General features: G+C 36.6%; 1 protein-coding gene across 3 annotated transcripts in view; it reads left to right on the top strand.

The window, feature by feature from the left end:
• Positions 1-11: 11 nt before the first annotated feature.
• Positions 12-20282, top strand: part of Scg3 (secretogranin III) — a 38001-nt gene continuing 17730 nt past the window's right edge. The window contains exons 1-8 of one of the 3 annotated variants that reach the window (XM_078049611.1): positions 12-386; positions 1206-1258; positions 1723-1768; positions 1859-2074; positions 6602-6744; positions 7691-7840; positions 10991-11168; positions 15840-15956. In XM_078049611.1, coding sequence (XP_077905737.1) covers positions 296-386; positions 1206-1258; positions 1723-1768; positions 1859-2074; positions 6602-6744; positions 7691-7840; positions 10991-11168; positions 15840-15956 — 994 coding nt within the window. In that variant the 5' untranslated portion in view covers positions 12-295. The remainder of the gene's footprint in view (positions 387-1205; positions 1259-1722; positions 1769-1858; positions 2075-6601; positions 6745-7690; positions 7841-10990; positions 11169-15839; positions 15957-20282) is intronic. The other 2 variants (XM_005316572.4, XM_005316574.4) reach the window with 2 other exon arrangements.

The raw sequence follows: 20282 nt of genomic DNA, 5'->3' as shown, positions 1-20282 counted from the left end.
GAGTAAAGCTACGCCCTCGCCGACCCGCGGCTGGCCCCGCGTCACAGGAACTTCAGCACCCACGAGCGGACAGCGCTCTCTTCCACCTGGAGACCCGGCTCTCGAGCGCCCGAGTCCGTCAATTCCCTTCACTCCGAGCGACGCCGAGCTCCCCAGGCCTCCGGTCCCAGCCACTCTCCCTCCCCGCACCCGCCCTCTTGGCCCTTCCAGCTTTTTACTCCTCTTTTCATTCATAACAAAAGCTCCAGCTCCGGGAGCCTGGCGCCAGGCTGTTTCTGAAGCCAAGAGTGGAAGAATGGGGTTCCTTTGGACCGGCACTTGGATTCTGGTGTTGGTGCTCCACAGCACCCCAATTCAAGCTTTCCCCACACTGGGAGGCAGCCAAGGTATGTGCGGACACTTTCCTTCTTCCCACCTTCCTTTCATTTCCCCACGAAAAGATAAAGCCTGGTATGATCCGAGAGCCGTAAATTACCCTGCTTCGTTTTCTGATCAAATCATATCCGTGCATGTTGACAGGCAAGTCAGTTTGCATTTAGAACCAAACGGAAGACAGATTTACCACCATCCACTTTATTTTGAAGGATAGAGAAATAATATGGGTGTTTTAAAAGATGTTATTTTCAAAGTGGGAGGAGGGAGTAGCTTTTCCACCTAAAGTGGCTTTTTGTTTGTTTGTTTGTTGTTTTACAACTCTTTTCAGATACTCTATTCATAACAGGTGCAGTATATGATGAAAGAGCTTTTAATATGCCAATAATGCCAATCCAAATTATGCCCTCTCTAGTTGAGAAAAGCTGGGAAGCCAAGTGTCAGAACTATGTGTTAAATTTCTGATGGGGGTGGGAGGGAGTGTGATTCTATTAACACAGGAAATAATACCAAGATCATAAACAAGGAAATATTGATATTTGTTGTCTTATATTATTTGTTCACATATATTGTTTCGGTCATCCAGAAATGTTTTCCTAATATTTGTTATTTTCTTTTTAAAAATATTTTTTTAAAAAATATTTTATTAGTTGTTGGTGGCCCTTTATTTATTTTTTAATGTGGTGCTGAGAATCAAACCCAGTGTCTCACACATGCTAGATAAACTCTCTACCACTGAGCTACAACCCCAGCTTTAAAAAAGATTTTAATGAGAAATGTATTTTCTCTTTCCAATGCACAATTAAATTTATATTTGTGTGTGTTTATTCTAGACAAATCTCTACATAATAGAGAATTAAGTGCAGAAAGACCTTTGAATGAACAGGTAGGTCAGAAGCAAAATTATAAATGCCAGTTCATTTTGCTTTAGTTATTTGTTGTTGTTGTTGTTTACAGACATCTGGCGTTTAATAGTAAATTGGTAGAAATAAGGATGGGAAATCTAGTTTCTGATAATTTCTATGCTCTAACAGTTAATTACATTGAGTTCTGTATAAAACATAGAACTGACTATCCAAGAACTCAGTAAGTTCAACATCATATCCACCCGATTGTAAGATTGCTTAATTTACCAGAGTTCTTTCACAAATATTATAGGAGAAAGAAATCACATTTATAGAGTTTCTGCCCATTATCTCATTTATACCTGTAACAATGCTTTGAGATAGGAATTATTATCTACATTTCACAAACAAGAAAACTAAATTCCATGGGGATTAAATCATTTGGCTCTTGGTAAGTAGTGAAGCATTGATTTTAAACTAAGTCTGTCTCCTGTTTGTTTCACAGATTGCTGAAGCAGAGGCAGACAAGATTAAAAAAACGTACCCTCCAGGTAAAAAGTATATTGATGTTAATTTAAATAACGTGAACTATCAGAATACAAATTAAAATGGATGTGTTGGGCTTGGGATTTTTCTTCCAGAAAACAAGCCAGGTGATAGCAATTACTCTTTTGTTGATAACTTGAACCTGCTAAAGGCAATAACAGAAAAGGAAAAGACTGAGAAAGAAAGACAATCTGTAAGAAGTTCCTCATTTGATAACAAATTGAATGTGGAAGATGTTGATTCAACCAAGAATCGAAAATTGATTGATGATTATGATTCTACTAAGAGCGGATTGGATCATAAATTTCAAGGTAAATGATGAAAAAGAACTTATTTTCTCTGGTTTGAAGTTTCCTATTATGTGACTAAGAATAAGTCCTATATCTTTAAAAACATCTCTTATACTTTCATAATCTTTTAATAGTCAAATTTAATACTGGGAGATGAAGCTCAGATTTGCTGATAATGTGCAAAGTCCCCACTTCACAGAGTCCCAAATTTTACTTTTACTTTAAAGGTTCCATTAGGAATGCCTTGAAAAAAATAATAAAATCAATATATCTATGTTTTATGTTGAATTCATTTACCATTTCATTTAGTTTAACAATTTGTACAAACAAAATTATCAAAAATTGTCAAATAATTAGATCAATAAAGTACCTCCCATACTTAGAATATATTATATATATTATACCTCCTGTAGGATATTTATTGAAATACCCACTGATTTCTTTTTAATATTCTCCTAGGTATGTCCTTTCTCCTTTGATCATCCTAACCTTTCTGTAGCTTCATGTACTGTTTATGTATTCTGATGTGCCAAACCACTACTTCAGACTTCTTTGAGCTATAGGCTTTCTTGTCTGCTTACCTAACATCTTGCTTGTCCAGAATTGAACTCTAGATCAGTGTCTACCTCACAAGACCTTTTAGAGTGATCTTTGCTGCTATTCAGAAATCTAGAATTAAACAATTTATCTCTTCCCCACCTCTCAAATTCTGGTCTATCAAATTTGATTTCCACTTCCCATGTATCTCTCAATTTTATTTTCTTGCACTAGGGATTGGATCGAGGGGTGCTTTACCACTGAGCTACATCCACAGCCCTTTTTATTTTTGATTTTGAGATAGGGTCTCCATAAGCTGTTAAGGCTGGCGTCAAACTTGCAATCCTCCTGCCTCAGCCTCCCAAATTGCTGGGATTATAGGTGTATACCACCGCATCTGGCTTCAATCTGTTCTTGATGTGGCAACAAGATACAGTATTCTTTTCAACACACAAATTAGGGGTTTTCATAAAACCCTTTAATAGATTCTCATTTCTCTTGGTATAAAAACCAAAATCCTTAATGTGGCTTCCACAGTCTGCATAGACTGGATCCTGTCTACATTTCTAGGTTCATCCAACACACATAATCTAATAGAAACTTTGTTAACTTTCCTTCAGGCAGTTTGTAATTTTACATTCATAAGTGTAACTACCTATGATAAATGTCTTTCTCCAAAACTAAACTGAAAATTTTACATTATAACCCCAGTACCTAAATGCTCATGAATTCATTGAATGAATGTATGAATAAATGATTGAGCAAAAGAATACAAGAGGGAATAAATGAATTGCTATACCTAGGCATTGAGGAAGAGAATGTGTTCTCCATTCTGCAGACCAATGATTAGGAGTGAGTACAAGCTTTCTATGTCCCTATTTTGCTCCATAGCAACAAAAGAATCATGCTGATTATCTCTGCCAGAAAACAACTGTCAGTTAAATCTGACTTTCAGAGGACACCACAGCCTGAGGGGAGTTCAGAAGTATGTTGTGCTTGTGGGGTATAGAATGGAGGCGATGGCTTATATTTTGCCACATATCAATCTGTGCTAGTTGGGGAAATTTTAAAATCTTGAATGTTATTTTTTAACCTAAAATATTTGGACTAGAAATAGACACTGGCATAACTGCACAAAATAGATTTGATTCTTTTGACTGGTTTAACAAAACAAACAAAAAAAAAGAGTCTAATGTTTGACTGGTTGTATGTGCAAGCAGAGACATAAATATGTTTGTAACTTGACAACCCGTTTTTAAATTGTCTGGCATTATAGTACCATCTCAAGTGAGTTTAGAACTACCAAGTACCATCCCTGATAGCTTTATTTGTACCCATGGGATCATTTTACCTCTCCTTGAGATCACAAAGAAGCCAAACCAAAGATTTTGCAGAGAATATTTTATGGGTAAACTTCTTGTTTCTCTTAATATCTTGAAAATCCCAGACCTAGAGGGTTTAGAACCACCAAAATGAATAGGACATTGGAAGCATGCAGATTTGTCCCAGAAGGCAGGGCGAAGGAGACTAATTTGGGCAATATATGTTCCCAAATCTAATAATGCATTTAGGAATCCAACAGATAGGCTTGTGCTATAGGGCCCATAAAGTCTTCTTTTCAGTGTTTTCTATAATACATGTGATTCAGGATTTTTCCAAGTCCCTCATGTGGTAGTGCCTTAGGGCTCCTGTGTGCATTCACCTAAAAAATATTTATCATGTAATTTCTCTGTTTCAGATAATGAACTAGATAATAAGCTTTGTGCAGTTAGAGACCATGACTAACCAATCCATTACTATTTTCAGTGGCTGACATATACTAAGACTTTAAAAACTTTATTGAACAAATGAATGTCAAATATTATATTAGATGCAAAGGTTTCAAAACATAACTGGACAGTTGATGACTTGGGACATGGCCCTTTGACATCCACTCAGAATGTTGTGACTTCTTAATAAAAGGTTTAAATTTTGAATCCATGTTTGACTTCCTTCTGAGGGTCTCTATAGAGAGGGTGGACTTTCCCTCCATGAGCAGCAGGGAAGTCATTATGACTGATTCTGTCCATTTCAGAAGAGCCAAGGGAAATCAATGTCAGGTAGGGGTTAGTGGCCAAGTGCTCTGTTGTTAACCCCGTCTAGCAAAGCTCTGCCGTGGGAGACCTATGTCCCTGGGATCAGCATATGCAGCAGTGCCGCAGAGGAAAGAGGATATTTCTTCAGTGAGTTACTAACATTCTCCCTGCTGTGAAATAAATGAACTGAAAAACAGTCATCTCAGTTATTTTCCAGCTCCAGCAGGCAACCAGGGCTCTTCCTTTTTGAGATCCTCAGGGATGAGTGAGAAGGGAAATAAATTCTTCCACCTCTGCAGACTGGGGCAGACTATATTCCCAAGAGCCTAACTTGGAGCTCACAAATGGAAAACTCAGACCTAAATAACAGTCTGTACTCCTGAAAAATAGATGATGAACACGATTTCCTTTCAAGCAGTAGGGGAACTGATTTTATGGGGTTTTTGTTGTTGTTTTAATTTTTTTTCCTTAAGGGCTTTTTTACTCCTTTGTCACTCTGGTACTCAGGGCTAACAGGGCTCATAGCTCATAGGCTGGTCAACAGCTCAGCAGTGTTATACTGACAGAAAACTTTAGTCTTCCATGTGTAATCACCCCACTTATTTTCCTAAGTTTCTTTTCAAACAAGAAGATATTCTTCCTGCGGCTATATATATCACCACAGAGTCTTGGAAGAAAGGTCATGAGAGAAATTCCTTATCCAAATCCTCAAAGCCATGGAAGAAAAGGGAAGAATCAGAGCAGAAATTCTAGGTTGTTATTTCTTTGAAAAAATATGATGAGGATTATTTGGGCAGAATCTGGCCAGGGATTCAATTTCCATTTTCTTTAGAAGATAATTGTAGTTCCTTTATTTCAAAATCCAAATCCACTGTACACAATTACAATAATCCATTCACTTTCGTATAGTACTTTGTGATTTAAAAAGTGCTTTTACATCTTATTTTATCTGATCATCACAAAAATTCCATGAAATTGATACCCTTATAATTCTTTGCAGTGTTCCAAGATAACAAGAAATATTACTGAGCCCAAATTCTGTTCTTTCCAGTCTGCCTAAGTGACAAGGGAGATTTAATTGCCTTGTAAATTGGATCTGCTCAATATTGTATAGATTGGAAAAGACTAATAGATTCCTAGTAGTTCCCTATAGATGTGTTCTGAAGCCTCATTGCCACTGATGCTTTTCCTCTGAATGGGCCCTTGCTTTAGTCTGAAGTAGTGCTGCCAAACATATTCCCAGAAAAACTAAAGATACTGTTTTCATGCTTCTCTGCAAAGATTTACATATTGCTTTTTGCAGATCTATTGCTATATTTTAAGTTTCAATTCCTGGCTCATAAAATAAATTCCCTATTCTCTGGAGAATTGGGCTTGTCAGATTAAGCTACATTCCATAAAGATACTTTGATGCACAGTCACTTAGGAGTAAATATTTATCCCAGGTAAGTCATAAAAATCTTCAGTTCACATCTCTCATTCTAGATGTGTAGCAGGTTCCCTTGCACCCAGCCCAGGAATTTGCCTGCAAAAGGAAGACAAGTGGAGATTTTACCAACCTACTCCCAGAGCAGAAATAGAATGTCAAATTACAAAATGTATAGAAGGATGCTTTGACTAATATGGCATATAATATAAATGCAGCATACTCTGTAAATAAAATTAGTATTATTTCTATTATTAGTGATACTAATTAATGGAGAGGTCTGTACTATCTTCAGCTTTTATAGTCATGGGCTTTCAGAATTTCCATTATCATCCTAGGTTCTTAGCTCAAAAAGCTTTGTTTTATTTCAAACCAAGAGTTTATGTGGACCAAGCACCACTGTATACATCTTAAGCATATCTGAGTTTAGAAAAGCAAAGTACAGATTATAAATGTAATATGATGTGTGAAATACCTACCATGATATGAAATAATGATTGTTCTCTCTAGATGATCCAGATGGCCTTCATCAACTAGATGGAACTCCTTTAACGGCTGAAGACATTGTCCATAAGATTGCTACCAGAATTTATGAGGAAAATGACAGAGGAGTATTTGACAAGATTGTTTCTAAACTGCTGAATCTGGGCCTGGTAAGTTGTATGCAAGAAAGTAAATCAAATCTTAGCACAGTTTAGAGTATGCCAAGAAGCCAAGCCACTTGACTCAAGTAGCCAAGTGTTTATAAAGCATCTACTTTGTAGTAGGCACCATAGTTCTCCCTTGAGGTATTTACAGTCTGTCAGAAGAACTAGACAAGTATACACACGGCCATAATGCAAACTGCTAAAGAGCCAGTAAGAACATTGCAGGATGCCAGGAATGGCAGTAAGGAAAGGCTACAGAGGTAGAGGTGTTTGAACTGAGCTTAAAAAGGTAGTTAAGATATAACTAGCAAAGTTAGAAGGTGTGTGTGGCAAAAAAAGGAAATAACAGGAGCAAAGACATGCAATGCATGAAGTAAGCTAATTTCAGCCAGCCTCAGCTTGACACCATAGCTCTGGCAGGTTTGAGTAAGGTAATGACTTTGCAGAGTTTCAAAGTTTACCTGACTATGACATGCAACTGTGGAGGAGCAACTTTTCAGGTGTTCCATGAGTTTCAACAGGCAGGACTGACAGTTTGCGTGGTTGGCCCAAAGATATGTCTTCCCAGAATGCTGGGCAATTACTATAGCAGCTGGCATGTAGTAGGGTAATAGGAAGGATTGTCCAGAAAGAGAATTCACAAGATTCCTATTTTATTTTATTTTTGTACAAGGAATTGAACCCAGGAATGTTTTACCACTGAGCTACATCTCCAGTCCTTTTTTTTTTTTTATCTTGAGATAGGATCTCACTAAGTTGCTGAGGCTGGCCTGAAATTTGCAATACTTCTGACTCAACCTCCTGAGTTGCTAGGATTACAGATATGCACCAGTGCACCCAGAATGATACTTCTTTTAAAAATTTATGTTCAACTGCAAAGTTTAATCTAGATTTTTTTTTTTAAATCACAAGAACAGGACTAGCAGTTCATATATTTTGTCTCTTATAACAGATCACAGAAAGCCAGGCACACACACTGGAAGATGAAGTCGCAGAGGCTTTACAAAAATTAATTTCAAAGGAAGCCAACAATTATGAGGAGGAGCTTAATAAATCCACCAGCAGGACTGAGAATCAGGCTGGAAAAATACCAGAGAAAGTGGTATGTATATGTGTATGTTGTGTGTGTGTATGTGTGTGTGTGTCTGTGTTGGTACATGCATGTGCATAGATGTGTGTACTTGGATCTGTATATAATTTGTCCTTCCTTGATGCCAAAGAAGATTTGAAGTATGTGACATTTCTAGCCCACTTAAAATGCATATCCATAAAATGCTAATAAGGTAAAAGATATAAATGAATTTTACTTGGAAAATAATGTAAAGGTTACATATTATTTTCTATTTATAGTAAAGTTACATCTTATACCACACTATAAAATAACACATCATGTATGAAATAACAATATCACATAGTATCTATTTGTATAGTCCCAGTATACTAGACCCAAATATCTCACAGCATTTTTAGTATTCAATTTTTTTTTCAACAGAGTCTTTTTGTTGTTGTAGATGAATACAATATCTTTATTTTATTTATTTATTTTAATGTGGTGCTGAAAATCAAACCCAGTGCCTCACATGTGCTAGGCAAGTGCTCTACCACTGAGCTAATACCCAGCCCTGATATTCAATTTCTATTCATAATGGATGTCATGATCTGCTTCACACACACACACACACTGTGCCAAAGAGTATGTTGATTCTATCCTTTGCCACAGAAGAACAGTCCTACATCCCCCAGCCTGATGTTGCCTCCCTATTCTAGGCTGTGCTCTTCTACCCGCTCTCCCTTTCATTAGTTCAGAAGCCTGTCTGTCATCCTTTATCCACACTAGCCATTCATCCTTCCCTTTGATGGACTCCTTGCCTTTTCATTTTTTCCTTGGCATCAAAACTCTAATTGAATTTGACCATAAGAGAATATCAAACTCTTCATCTCTCCCTTGACTTTCTTCACCAAGCACCCAGACCCATGGCCCCTTGTCTCCTCCAACATCCTATCTAAAATAGGATGGTGATGGTTCTGTTCTAGAGAGGTTAGAAAATAGAAATTTGGGGGCTGGAGTTGTGGCTCAGTGATATAGCGCTTGCCTAACACGTGGGAGGCACTTGGTTTGATCCCCAACACCCCATAAAAATAAACAAATAAAATAAAGGTATTGTGTCCACCTACAACTAAAAAATATATATTTTAAAAAAAGAAAATAGAAATTTGGTCTGGATTTTTCACTAGATGGCCTAAAAATTTCCATCTCTCTCCCTACTTCCAATCCCCATTATCTGTCGTCTATAAAAATAGCTTTTAAAGATCCACCCACTAATGAATGTAAATGTGCTTTATAGATTTATCAAAGAACTCACAACTCAAGCTTAAGGGTCTGAACTGTCATGATATTTTCATGGTCCTACAATCCCATTGCATTCATTCACCACTAAAATGTCCATATGCTTGACTTGTTCATTTGTGTTATCTAAATGCATCAATGCAAATGAAATATTCTTTCAACAAAGATTTATTGCATACTAACCATATTACCAAGCACTGAGAATACTCTGCTCATTTAAAAAGGTGTAATTCTTTTTCCAAGGAAGGTTAAGGTCTAGTGGAAAAGGCAGATTGTTTTCAAATAATCATCATTTTAATCACAATTGCAGTAAGTGCTCTGTAGAAAGACATGGTTCTATGAGACCTTATAAAAAAGGAAACTGTCCTGCACTTAGGCTCAGAAAAGGCTTTCCTCAGGAAGTAATTTGAGCTGAGTATTGAAGGTCAAATACAGGTTAGCATGTAAACATAAGAGGCAGCATGCAGAGAAGGAAGTATGGAGTATCCAAGCAACTGAAACAAGGACGGTGTGACTGATACAGCAAGAGGATAGTGACAGCTGAGATGGGGGAGTGGACCCAGACCAGCCCATATAGAGCCTTATGAACCATGGATGGTTTCTGATATTTTTGTAAGAGACATGGGAAAACACTAAAAGGTTATTTGGTAGCATTTTCTATTGCTGTGACAGAATACCTGAGACTGGGTAATATGTAAAGAGCTTTATTTAGCTCAGTTTTAGAAGCTGTAAAACTGAAGATCAGGCCATAACATCTAGTCAGCTTCTGATAAGGCTTCAAGCTGCTCTCAGTGGTGATGGAAAAGCAGAAGGACAAGTAGGCGTGTGAGCAAGAGAATGAGGAAATGCCAGGCTTACCTTCTAACAACCTGCTCTCACAGGAACTAAAGCATTGCCATAAGAACTAATCCAGTCTCAAAAAAACTAAACCAGTCTTACAAGAAAAATATTAATCCATTCATGAGGGCAGAACTCTTATGACCTAATCATGTCTTTAAAGCCCCACCTCCTATCACCTCTACATTGGCAGTCATATTTCAACCTGAATTTTTGCAGGGAGAAACCACATCTAAACCATAACAGATTTTAAGCAAAAGAGCTATGTGATCCAACAACTAAAAAGATAACTCTGGCTGCAATATGGAAAATTCAGTGTTGAGAAGAGATTTTAAATGGGTGGTGTACCAGTTAGAAATGAGAGATCCAAGGCTGCTTGAGATAGTGGAGAGAGAAATTTCAAATTTGCCATAAAATTTGAAAGGAGGGTCAACATGGCTGCTGATGGATGTGAATTGGGAGAGAAAGAAGAGCTAAGAAAAGCTCTTAGATTTCTGTGTAGTCCACTGAACAGTGAATTCACTAAGATGGTGAACACCAAGAAGAAACAGGTCTAGGAAGAAAAGAATTTTATGCATCCATCCCGACAGCTCCTAAAGTGTCACCCAGAAATTCCCAAATGTGCCTGTTGTGCTCCTGCTAAACATTCTGAAAGGCTTTCCTGTAACTGTACCACCCCCTTGGTAGAGTGTATGAACAATTTGAATTGGTCCTCAAGGAAGGGCAGTTTTGTGAAGAGAGGCTCATGAGGATTCCTAGAGGGGGAACTTGGCTGAGCAGGACCATTGAGATTTCCTGTCTCTTCTCCCCTGAACAGGAGCCAGAGTCTTCAGGGGGTCTTCCTCAAGGGAGAACACCTTTTTCAGTTTCCATATAACTGAGATGCATGCATGCCAAGAAATAAGTTTGAACCCACAGGGATTTGAGAAAGAGGAATGCATTTCACAGAGGAATCTGTGCATTTCATGTTCAAGGGCACCATAAAGGAAATAATTAATCTGGAGTTGTGTTGATTCTAACCAAAGGCTTTTGTATGTGTGTGTGTGGATTTTTTCCCCCTCACTGGAGACTCCAATGGCAGCAATTCAGGATGGTTTTAATAATGGAGAAAATGATGAAACAGTGTCTAACACCTTAACCTTGACAAATGGCTTGGAAAGGAGAACTAAAACCTATGGAGAAGACAACTTTGAGGAACTCCAGTATTTCCCCAACTTCTATGCACTACTGAAAAGTATTGATTCAGGTAACCACTATGTTTTCTGACCATGCAGAGCATAAATAGTAATTCTAGGAAGTGTGTGGGTGGTTTTATAAGTTCCTGTTTTCAGTTTCCAATTGTAATCCTCAATGACATACACTGTAAGCTTAGAAAAAATAGTTCACATCAGTTTTATTTATTTTGGTTTTTTTTTCCAAAACAAGCATTCAAGTAATGGAAATATTTAGTAAAGGGTACTCAGGAAAGGTAGGGTTTCTGGATAATTTGATCTTTTTGTTAACAGAGCACTCCTATATTTGTTCAGCAAACAATTATTGAACATCTGCTGTGTACACAGTACTAGAAAGAATCAGGTGCAGTTATGGTGATTAATCAGTGTTCCTGCCCTGACCCAGTTCAGGCACAATTCTTTATATTTTTTTAAATTTTTTAGTTGTTTATGGACACAATATTTTATTTTATTTTATTTTATGTGGTGCTGAGACTCAAACCCAGTGCCTCACATGTGCTAGGCAAGCTCTGTACCCCTGAGCTATAACCCCAGCTCAAGCTTCAATTCTTATTACAACTTTTGTTTTCAGTTATATTGAGGTGTAATTGGCAAATAAAATTTATCTTTAGGATGCACAACTCGATGTTTTAATATATGTACACATCGTGAAATGACTACAATCAGGCTATTTAGCATATCTATCATCTCACATAATTACCACTTTTTCTTCCTTTATTCTTTTCTCTCTCTCTCTCTCTCTCTTATTGTTGTTGTTGTTTTTGAGATAAGAGCACTTACAATCTAGCCTCTTAGCAAATTTCAAGTAAAGTTCAATATTGTTAACTACAGTAATCATGCCGTATAGTCTCCAAACTTATTCATTTTCTATAACTTAAGCTTAATGTCCTTTGACCAACAACTTCTCATTTTTCCCTTCTCCTATCCCTTGGCAACCACCATTCTACTGCATCTATGAGTTTAACTATTACAAATTCCATACACAGTTGTTCCTTCAGTATCCTCAGGGGGTTGGTTCTAGAATCACCCTCAGAAATCAAAATCCACAGATGCTCAAGTTCTTTATATGAAACAATGTAGCATTTTTATATAACCTATGCATATCTTCCTATATGCTCCGAATCATCTCTAGGTTACTTATAATACTGAATAAAAAATAAATGCTATATAAATTATTATTATACTATATTGTTTGGTGAATATTGATAAGAAAAAAATCTATACATGTTCAATAAAAGACATAATTCTTTTTCTTGGATAGTTTCAATCCCTGGTTAAATGAATCCATGAATATAGAACCTGTAAATACAGAGGGCCAACTATGTGAGATCCTACAGTCTTTCTGTGCTCATTTCACTTAGCATAATGTTTTCTAAGTTTATCACATTATCAAAACCAAAATAAGCAAACACAACAACAAGGAAACCTGCCACTTTTCAGTAAACCTTTTTTAAAAGCTTTCTTCATTTTCCTCTCTTAGTGGGAAGTATTTATGGAACCTAATTCACCCTTCTTTAGATTACTGAAGACATTGCCTGATAGACATATTCAGTTAAAATGGACTTTGGATGAGAGGAAGCCAGAAGTACAAAACACATTTGGGAAACTGTTTTGTTTTTAAACAAAGTCCTTATGTGTCCTCATCTCCTTTCTCATATGTGCACTGAGTTAACTGGAAGATTTTTGGTGCATGCTTTTTTTGTTGTTGTTGTTTTTGTTTTGGTTAATTTGTAAAGAGGATAATAATGTTCAACATTTCTGTTGTTATTGTTAAGACAAATGCCCTGCAGTGCTTTAATGGCTTTTCTTTGCCCTCTTCAAAAATGCAGGCCCCCATTGAACATTTGTATAAAGATTTCTCTCATTGTAATCTATTTCCCTAAAGAAAGGACCTCAAAGTGAGCTTTCATTCCTGGAGAACATCCTTTGTCCTTCAGTTCCAGACATTGGCCAGATGGTACTGGCCCCTCTGCCAGTGTCTGTAGGGGTGGTATGTCTTGAGTGTTCGTTCCAAGCCATCTTGCCCCATTGGTTGGCAGATGCCCAACTGAGAACCTCTGTCATCCTGGTGAGTCACTTCTCATCAGTGTAGAGCAATTGGCATGATACCAAATGTACAGAGGTGACCTGGAACAAACCATGTGATTGCTGGAATTATTTACCAGTTCTTTCCCAGGATCTCTCCCCTACTTTTTTATCACATTTCTTCCTTCCCTACCTACGAGTTTTTTGGTATTTAAAAAATTCCACTTCGTGGAATATTCCTTATTTGTTTTTATCTTTTAGTTTATCTGATACCTTATTGCCTTTATTTTTCTATAATCTTAATTTAAATACTTATACTGAGGTCTTTGCTAGTACCTGTCTTCATTGCCCAAGGTCCTGAACCAATTGAGAAATAAAAAACAGAAATAGGACTGACAGCAGAATACATCAGACACTAGAAAAGCAATATGTCAATCAATGGAAGGGTAACTGATGTGATACAGCAATCTGTATACGGGGTAAAGTTGGGAGTTCATAACCCACTTGAATCAAACTGTGAAAGATGATGTATTAAGAACTGTGTAATGTTTTGAACGACCAACAATAAAAAAAATAAAATTAAATTAAGTTAAAAAAAAAAACCAAAAAACAGAAAACCAAAATGTCATTTCTGTTACTGATAAACCCTAGGTTATAGTTTTGTATCCTTTGACCAACATCTCCTTATTCCCATCTCCAATTGCCTCAGTATTAAAGAATGCTAAGAGAGTAGTTGTTAGTTACAACTACTGTTACAAAGATGATGTTCCTGTTACAAAGATGATCACTATGTGAGTTAATGCATATCTTAGCTAGATTTAATCATAAGATGTCTGTGTGCTTCAAGGCATCATGTTGCACATGATACACACATACAGTTCTGTCAATTTTAAAATTCAAATTTGGAATATATAACACTGGTATGTCAAATGTGGCTTAGTGTGAGAGCCAGCATTGAGCTTGCTCACTTGTAGTTCCTCAGTCTCACTGTGGGAACAGACAGTCCCAGAGGTGGTTTGAATCTACAGAACAGGCATGTCTCTCAGGTCCTTGGTTCCACTGTTCCGAGGGAGTGGAAAGAAGAGGGTCCAAATCCCCACCGTTGAGAAAACTAGACTAATGGCTATTACCTAACAATTACATCTGATGGGAGGATGGGAAAAAAATGACAAGAGGCTAGGAGTATTTGGAGAAAATTTTTCATGGCAGCTAAAATGAGAGAAAAAAAATGGACTCCTTTCTAGATATTGTGGTTTTTTTTAACTTCAAAAATGGAAAAAATATTTTTTCTGATTTTAGAATTAATACATTTTCTGAGCTACTCATGGTATCAATGGCCATCTTGTTCCATTAAGATGCAGAACAGTATGTCAAATACCATAGGTTCCCAAGAAATTGCTAATAGTGGTTACCCGTGGCAGGGGTGAGAAAGAGATTGCTACTTTTCACTTTTATTTACTGGTGGATCATTGGAATATTTTTACTATCTGTATATGTTATTTCAAATGAAAAAGAAAGTTTAAAAGCAATGTAAGCTACTGTTAGAAAACCCAACTTACAATTTTTTTAAAGTGCTTTTAAGAAAATTAAGCCTAATTAATGAACACAAATCATTCTTACCTTAGAAAACTTACCACTTACTTAATCAATCCTCTACTCTTCCATTTGGGTTCATGTCATCTCAGGTTGAAAACTGCCTCTTTAATACTTATTAGTGCAGTATTTTAGATTAAATTAAAGCGTCATAGAAAAGTTATTATTGCCCATTTCTAAAAAAAAGTTTGGTATAGCTGTACATTGCCCTGAATTCCAATCAAGCCCTAAAATTTCATAAGTTAAATATGTATGGTTTTAGCTATAAATGTAGAGAGAAATATTTTAATAAGGTGCTATATACTTCAGCTGGGTGCAGAGTCATACACCTGTAATCCCAGTGGTTCAGGAGGCCACAGAAGAATTGTGAGTTCAAAGCAAGCCTAAGCATGGGTGAAGTGCTAAGCAACTCGGTGAGACTGTCTCTAAATAAAATGCAAAATAGGGCTGGGGATGTGGCTCAGTGGTTGAATGCCCCTGAGTTCAATCCCTGGTACCAGAAAAATAAATAAATAAGAAGATGCTCTGCTTCATAAATTGACATTGAGCTGTGTGGTGGTGAATGCCCAGTAGTAACTCAGGAGGCTAATGCAGGATTGCAAGATTGAGACCAACTTCAGCAATTTATTGAGGCCCTAAGGACTTGGTGAGACCCTGCCTCAAAATTAAACATTGAATCTGGGTGCAGTAGAGCACACCTGTAAATCCAGCGGCTCGGAAGTTTGAGGCAGGAGGATTGTGAGTTCAAAGTCAACCTCAACAAAAATGCAAAGTGCTAAGCAACTCGGTGTGACCTTGTCTCTAAATAAAAAATACAAAAAAAAAAAATAGGACTGGGGATGAGGCTCAGTAGTTAAGTGCCCCTGGGTTCAATCCCTGGTACAAAAGATAAAAATAAAAAATTTTAAAAATTAAATATTGAAAAAAGCCTGGGGATGTGGCTCAGTAGCTAAGCATCTCTAAGTTCAATCCTCAGTACCAAAATTTTAAAAATAAAATAAATTGAAATTGAAAAATCTAGCTATTCTCTACTGTTTCCTTTGAGTTATTTTTGTCTTTTTACCTAGAAAAAGAAGCAAAAGAGAAAGAAACACTAATTACTATCATGAAGACATTGATTGACTTTGTGAAGATGATGGTCAAGTATGGCACAATTTCTCCGGAAGAAGGTGTTTCCTACCTTGGTGAGAATCCTATCTAGTTTGTTTTTACTATGGTATTTTTATTATTCAAAGTAAATTTGGAATTTGATGACAATTCCCTCAATAATTTGATTATTTATGCCAAACAGCCCAAATCACTTGATAACCAGAAGTGCCCAGTTTGATGACGCCTACAAACAGAATTAACCAGAGTTTTCAACTCCTTATAGATCTAAATTGAGTACAGATATTTCACATTTATCATATTTAATGCTATTCACATTTTCTAACAATCTCCATGGTGGCAATCATATTACAATTTAACTTATTAGTTTTTTTTTTAATTGTGTTTGGAAGGCTGGGACTAACAAGTCTTGATTTTCCCCTTTGAAGACTGTATGGTGAGGAGGAAGGAGCACTGGCCTTGGTGTCAAGAGGAGTCCTGACTCCTGGGTCTATCTCTGTCAAGCTGAGGAAGGCACTGTGCTGTGCTGGGCCTCACTTCCTGCATCTATAAAATGAAGGACTGGGGTGAGCTGGGTGCTATGGCAGGAGGATCACAGGATTAAGGCCAGCCTTGGCAATTTAGCAAGACCTGTATCAAAAAAAAATATATATATATATATATATATATATGTGTGTGTGTGTGTGTGTGTGTATATACACACATACAAACACACACACACACACATACATACAAACACATACATACATACACACTCTAATGTCATTCATGGACCAAATCCAGCCCAACATCTATTTTTGTATAGCACACAAGCTAAGGACTTTCACATGTATACATGATTGGAAAAAACATCAAGAAGAACAGCATCTCCTCATATATGAAAACTGGATAAGATTCATATTTCCACGTTCATAAATCAAGTTTTATTGGAACATAGCCATTCATTTGTTTCATGGCTGCTTTCCTGCTACAACAGCAGAGCTGAGTAGCTGCTACAGACTGTATGGCCTACAAAGCCTAAAAGATCTGACTCTTATAAAAAAGTTACCAACACGTGATTCCTTGAATTTATAGATAAACAGAAAAACTTTGATGTTACATACAGGTTGTTTTTGTAATTAATTAAAATTAAACATAATTTAAAATCAGTCTTCTCAGTTGCACTAGACATTCTCAGTTGTACATTGCAAATACTCAATTGTTATTTGTTTTTAAAAAGGACTTTTGTCAACAAATACCTTTCATCCCCAATGTAGTTTGGGCAGGAAGGCCTCATGGCTCCTCACTCTGAGTGGAGAAGGATAAATAAGTACAGGAGGAAATCTCATAGGGAAACTCAGAATTATGCTGCATCAACTCCACTTTTTCTGCATGAGAATATTTTACTGATTTTTTAATTATAAATGGGCATATTTATTTTGAAAAATCATTCAACACAAAAAGAAATTTAAAAGGAAATGAAAATTTCTAACAATGTCAACATCCTGGTAACATTTTGGTTTATATACTTTTAGATGTTTTTCTCTCTGTGTGTATATACACCTATGTAATTTCTTTGTTTGTTTTAATTTAACAAAAAATGAGTTCAGATTACACACAGTGCTTTGTGGCCTACCCTAGTCCTTTACCAATAAAACAGATATTTTCAGACCCACAACTATCTTATATCAATACATAAGATACAGACACAGGAATTCCACATATTTGTCCTATAGAAATTCATCAGGGGTGCTGGGGTTGTAGCTCAGTGGTAGAGTGCTTGCCTAGCATATGTCAGGCACTGGGTTTGATCCTTAATAACATAAAAATAAATAAAATGAAGATATTATGTTCATCTACAACTTAAAAAAAGTAGAACAAATTCATTGTGGATGCTGCAAAGGCTTATGTGCAAGGCAGGTGTTCCTACTGCTTCTTACTACAATATGGTGGCCTCCAACCACAAGTTGCCATTTAAATAAAAATTTAAAATCTAGTTTCTTAGTTACACTAGGCACATTTCAAGTGCTCAGTTATCACATGTAGCTAGTAGCTAATGTGTTGAATGGCACAGAAATGAATACTTCCATCATTGCAGAAAGTTCTGTTGGGTGACATTGGTTTATAGGAGAAAGACTAGATGTTCTACAAGAAGAAAATATCTAAAATAAATAATTTACTTATTTTTATCTTAGACTATTAAGATTTTATTTTAAATACTTGTGTTTTCAAAATAATTACATTTATTATATGTTTGGTGACAAGGGAAAATGTTCATGATAAAAATATCCTAATTTTGGAGTTAAAAATGGATATATAGCTTGGTGTGGTGGTGCAAGCCTGTAATCCCAGCGGCTTGGGAGGCTGAGGCAGGAGGATCGCAAGTTCAAAACCAGCCTCAGCAATTTAGTGAGGCCCTAAGAAATTCAGCAAGACCCTGTCTCTAAAAAAAATATTAAAAAGGGCTGGGGATATGGCTCAGTGGTTAAGCACCCCTGGGTTCAATCCCTGGTACCAAAAAAAAAAAAAAAAAAAAAAAGGATATATAGTCAATACTATTAAATGTTGTATGTATGTTATGTTATGCTTTATGTTAAAATGCCATGTCAGTTTCATTCCTCAGTGCCTTTGTTCTCATTAATTTTCCCTTCTTTCTCTGCTTTGGAACTTATACTCACATAATTAGAAAGTTCACACTCACACATTTGTATATATGGATACACACACCCATAAAGTTGAAAGGAAATATACCAAAACATCTCTGGGCATAATAAGTGTGACTTTTAGAAATGATTTTCTGTAGCTGGTGCAGTGGCATATATCTATAGTCCCAGCTACTCTGAAGGCTTGAGCCCAGAAGTTCAAGGCCAGCCTAGACAACATAGTAAAACACTGTCTTTAAAAAACAAACAAACAAAAAACCCTGTTTTCTTAACTTTCTCCAAAATATATTTAACTCTTACAGTCAGAATATAAGCTGTATTTTCAGGTATTGTTCTGTGTTAGCATACTGAGTTTTGGCAGATACCATGGGACTCCATCTCCAGGTCCCTGAGTGAGGGCAGTATGGGTACAAGAGAGAATCAACCAGCCTTTTCTCCTGACCTCTGAGCCAGTGACAAGCAGGGATTTAGCATTCTGTTCTCGTCCCTCAGTGTATGGTGATTACAAAGCTTGTCAGCTATCTTGCTATTCCAAAAAGAAGAAAACAGTGTATTACACAACAGAATAGACTACTTTTCTACTCTAAATAGGAGTGGGGTGGGAGGAGTTTATTTGAAGAGAAATTATACCAAATACTAATGGAATTTTTACCGACTAATTACAAATAAATGCTTCTTTGCAAATGGCAAAAAAAAAAAAAATCTATCCTAAAAGAGCAAGTGTGATATGTGACTGGTTGAATATTGAAGTGCCTAGGATATGGATTCTAACTCATTGTCTACCTGGTGGATGTCAGTCTAGACACTTCATGTCTAATAACACTTATGTGATGTTACTTCAAAGAGCAAAATTAGAACTTACTAATTTTTTTTATATTTAGAGAATATTAGTTTCTGAAATGAAATCCACATAGATAAGACCTTACATATTTAATACAGTGTGTTACCCCGATACAAATGGAAAAAAATGTTTAATGTTTCTAGACCAATATAGTTGTTAATTTCTGTACAATGCCAACTTAACACAGTAAACTGGGATACTTTTTCCAAAGTTGACAGCACAGTTAAAGTTTCCAAAAATTTAAATTTTATATTTATATAAAAAGACTGAGAGTAGCAATATGTTATGCATCAATAGCAACAACAGCTTTTCCAGGTAGAACTTACTAATTTTGAACAAGGATACAGATTTCAGCTTAGTATGAGTAGGAAAATTGACGATTTGGGTATGGTGGTGTACAACCATTATCTCAGCTACTCAGAAGGCCGAGGCTAAAGGATCACAAGTTTGAGGCCAGACTCAACAACTTAGTGAGACCTTAACTAAAAATAAAAAATAAAAATCTGGGTATGTAGCTCAGTGGTAAAGTGCCCCTGGGCACTTCATCATAAAAAGCAGAATCATTAAAGTCCCAGTATCATAAAAGCAAACCAAAGCAAAAGACTACCTAACAGTAAAGCTAGCTGCCTCCTTATACAAGGCCCTAGTGAAGATCCTAAATGACAGGAATTCAACTGTTTGGCTAAAGCAAAAAGGTAATTTATGGCCTCGGGTAACTGAAAAGTTAACCAGGGTTTGGGGTTAGTTTGACTTTGAGTTTGTGAAGTCTATGAGTAGTTGATTCATTGCAGACAGGCTGCTCCCTGTGGGAAATAGTTGCCTGGGATAGCCCTAATCTTATCTTAATATCTTCATCACATAGCAATCCCTGTGGAAAGAGAGCCACCTTCTTTCAGTGGTCCTAGCATCGAGTCTCATGG

The sequence above is a fragment of the Ictidomys tridecemlineatus genome, chromosome 5 (genome assembly GCF_052094955.1).
Source record: "Ictidomys tridecemlineatus isolate mIctTri1 chromosome 5, mIctTri1.hap1, whole genome shotgun sequence".
In the NCBI taxonomy this organism is placed as follows: domain Eukaryota; kingdom Metazoa; phylum Chordata; class Mammalia; order Rodentia; family Sciuridae; genus Ictidomys; species Ictidomys tridecemlineatus.
The sequence above is the reverse complement of the archived record's forward strand: the minus strand, read 5'-3'. Positions and strand labels throughout refer to the sequence as shown.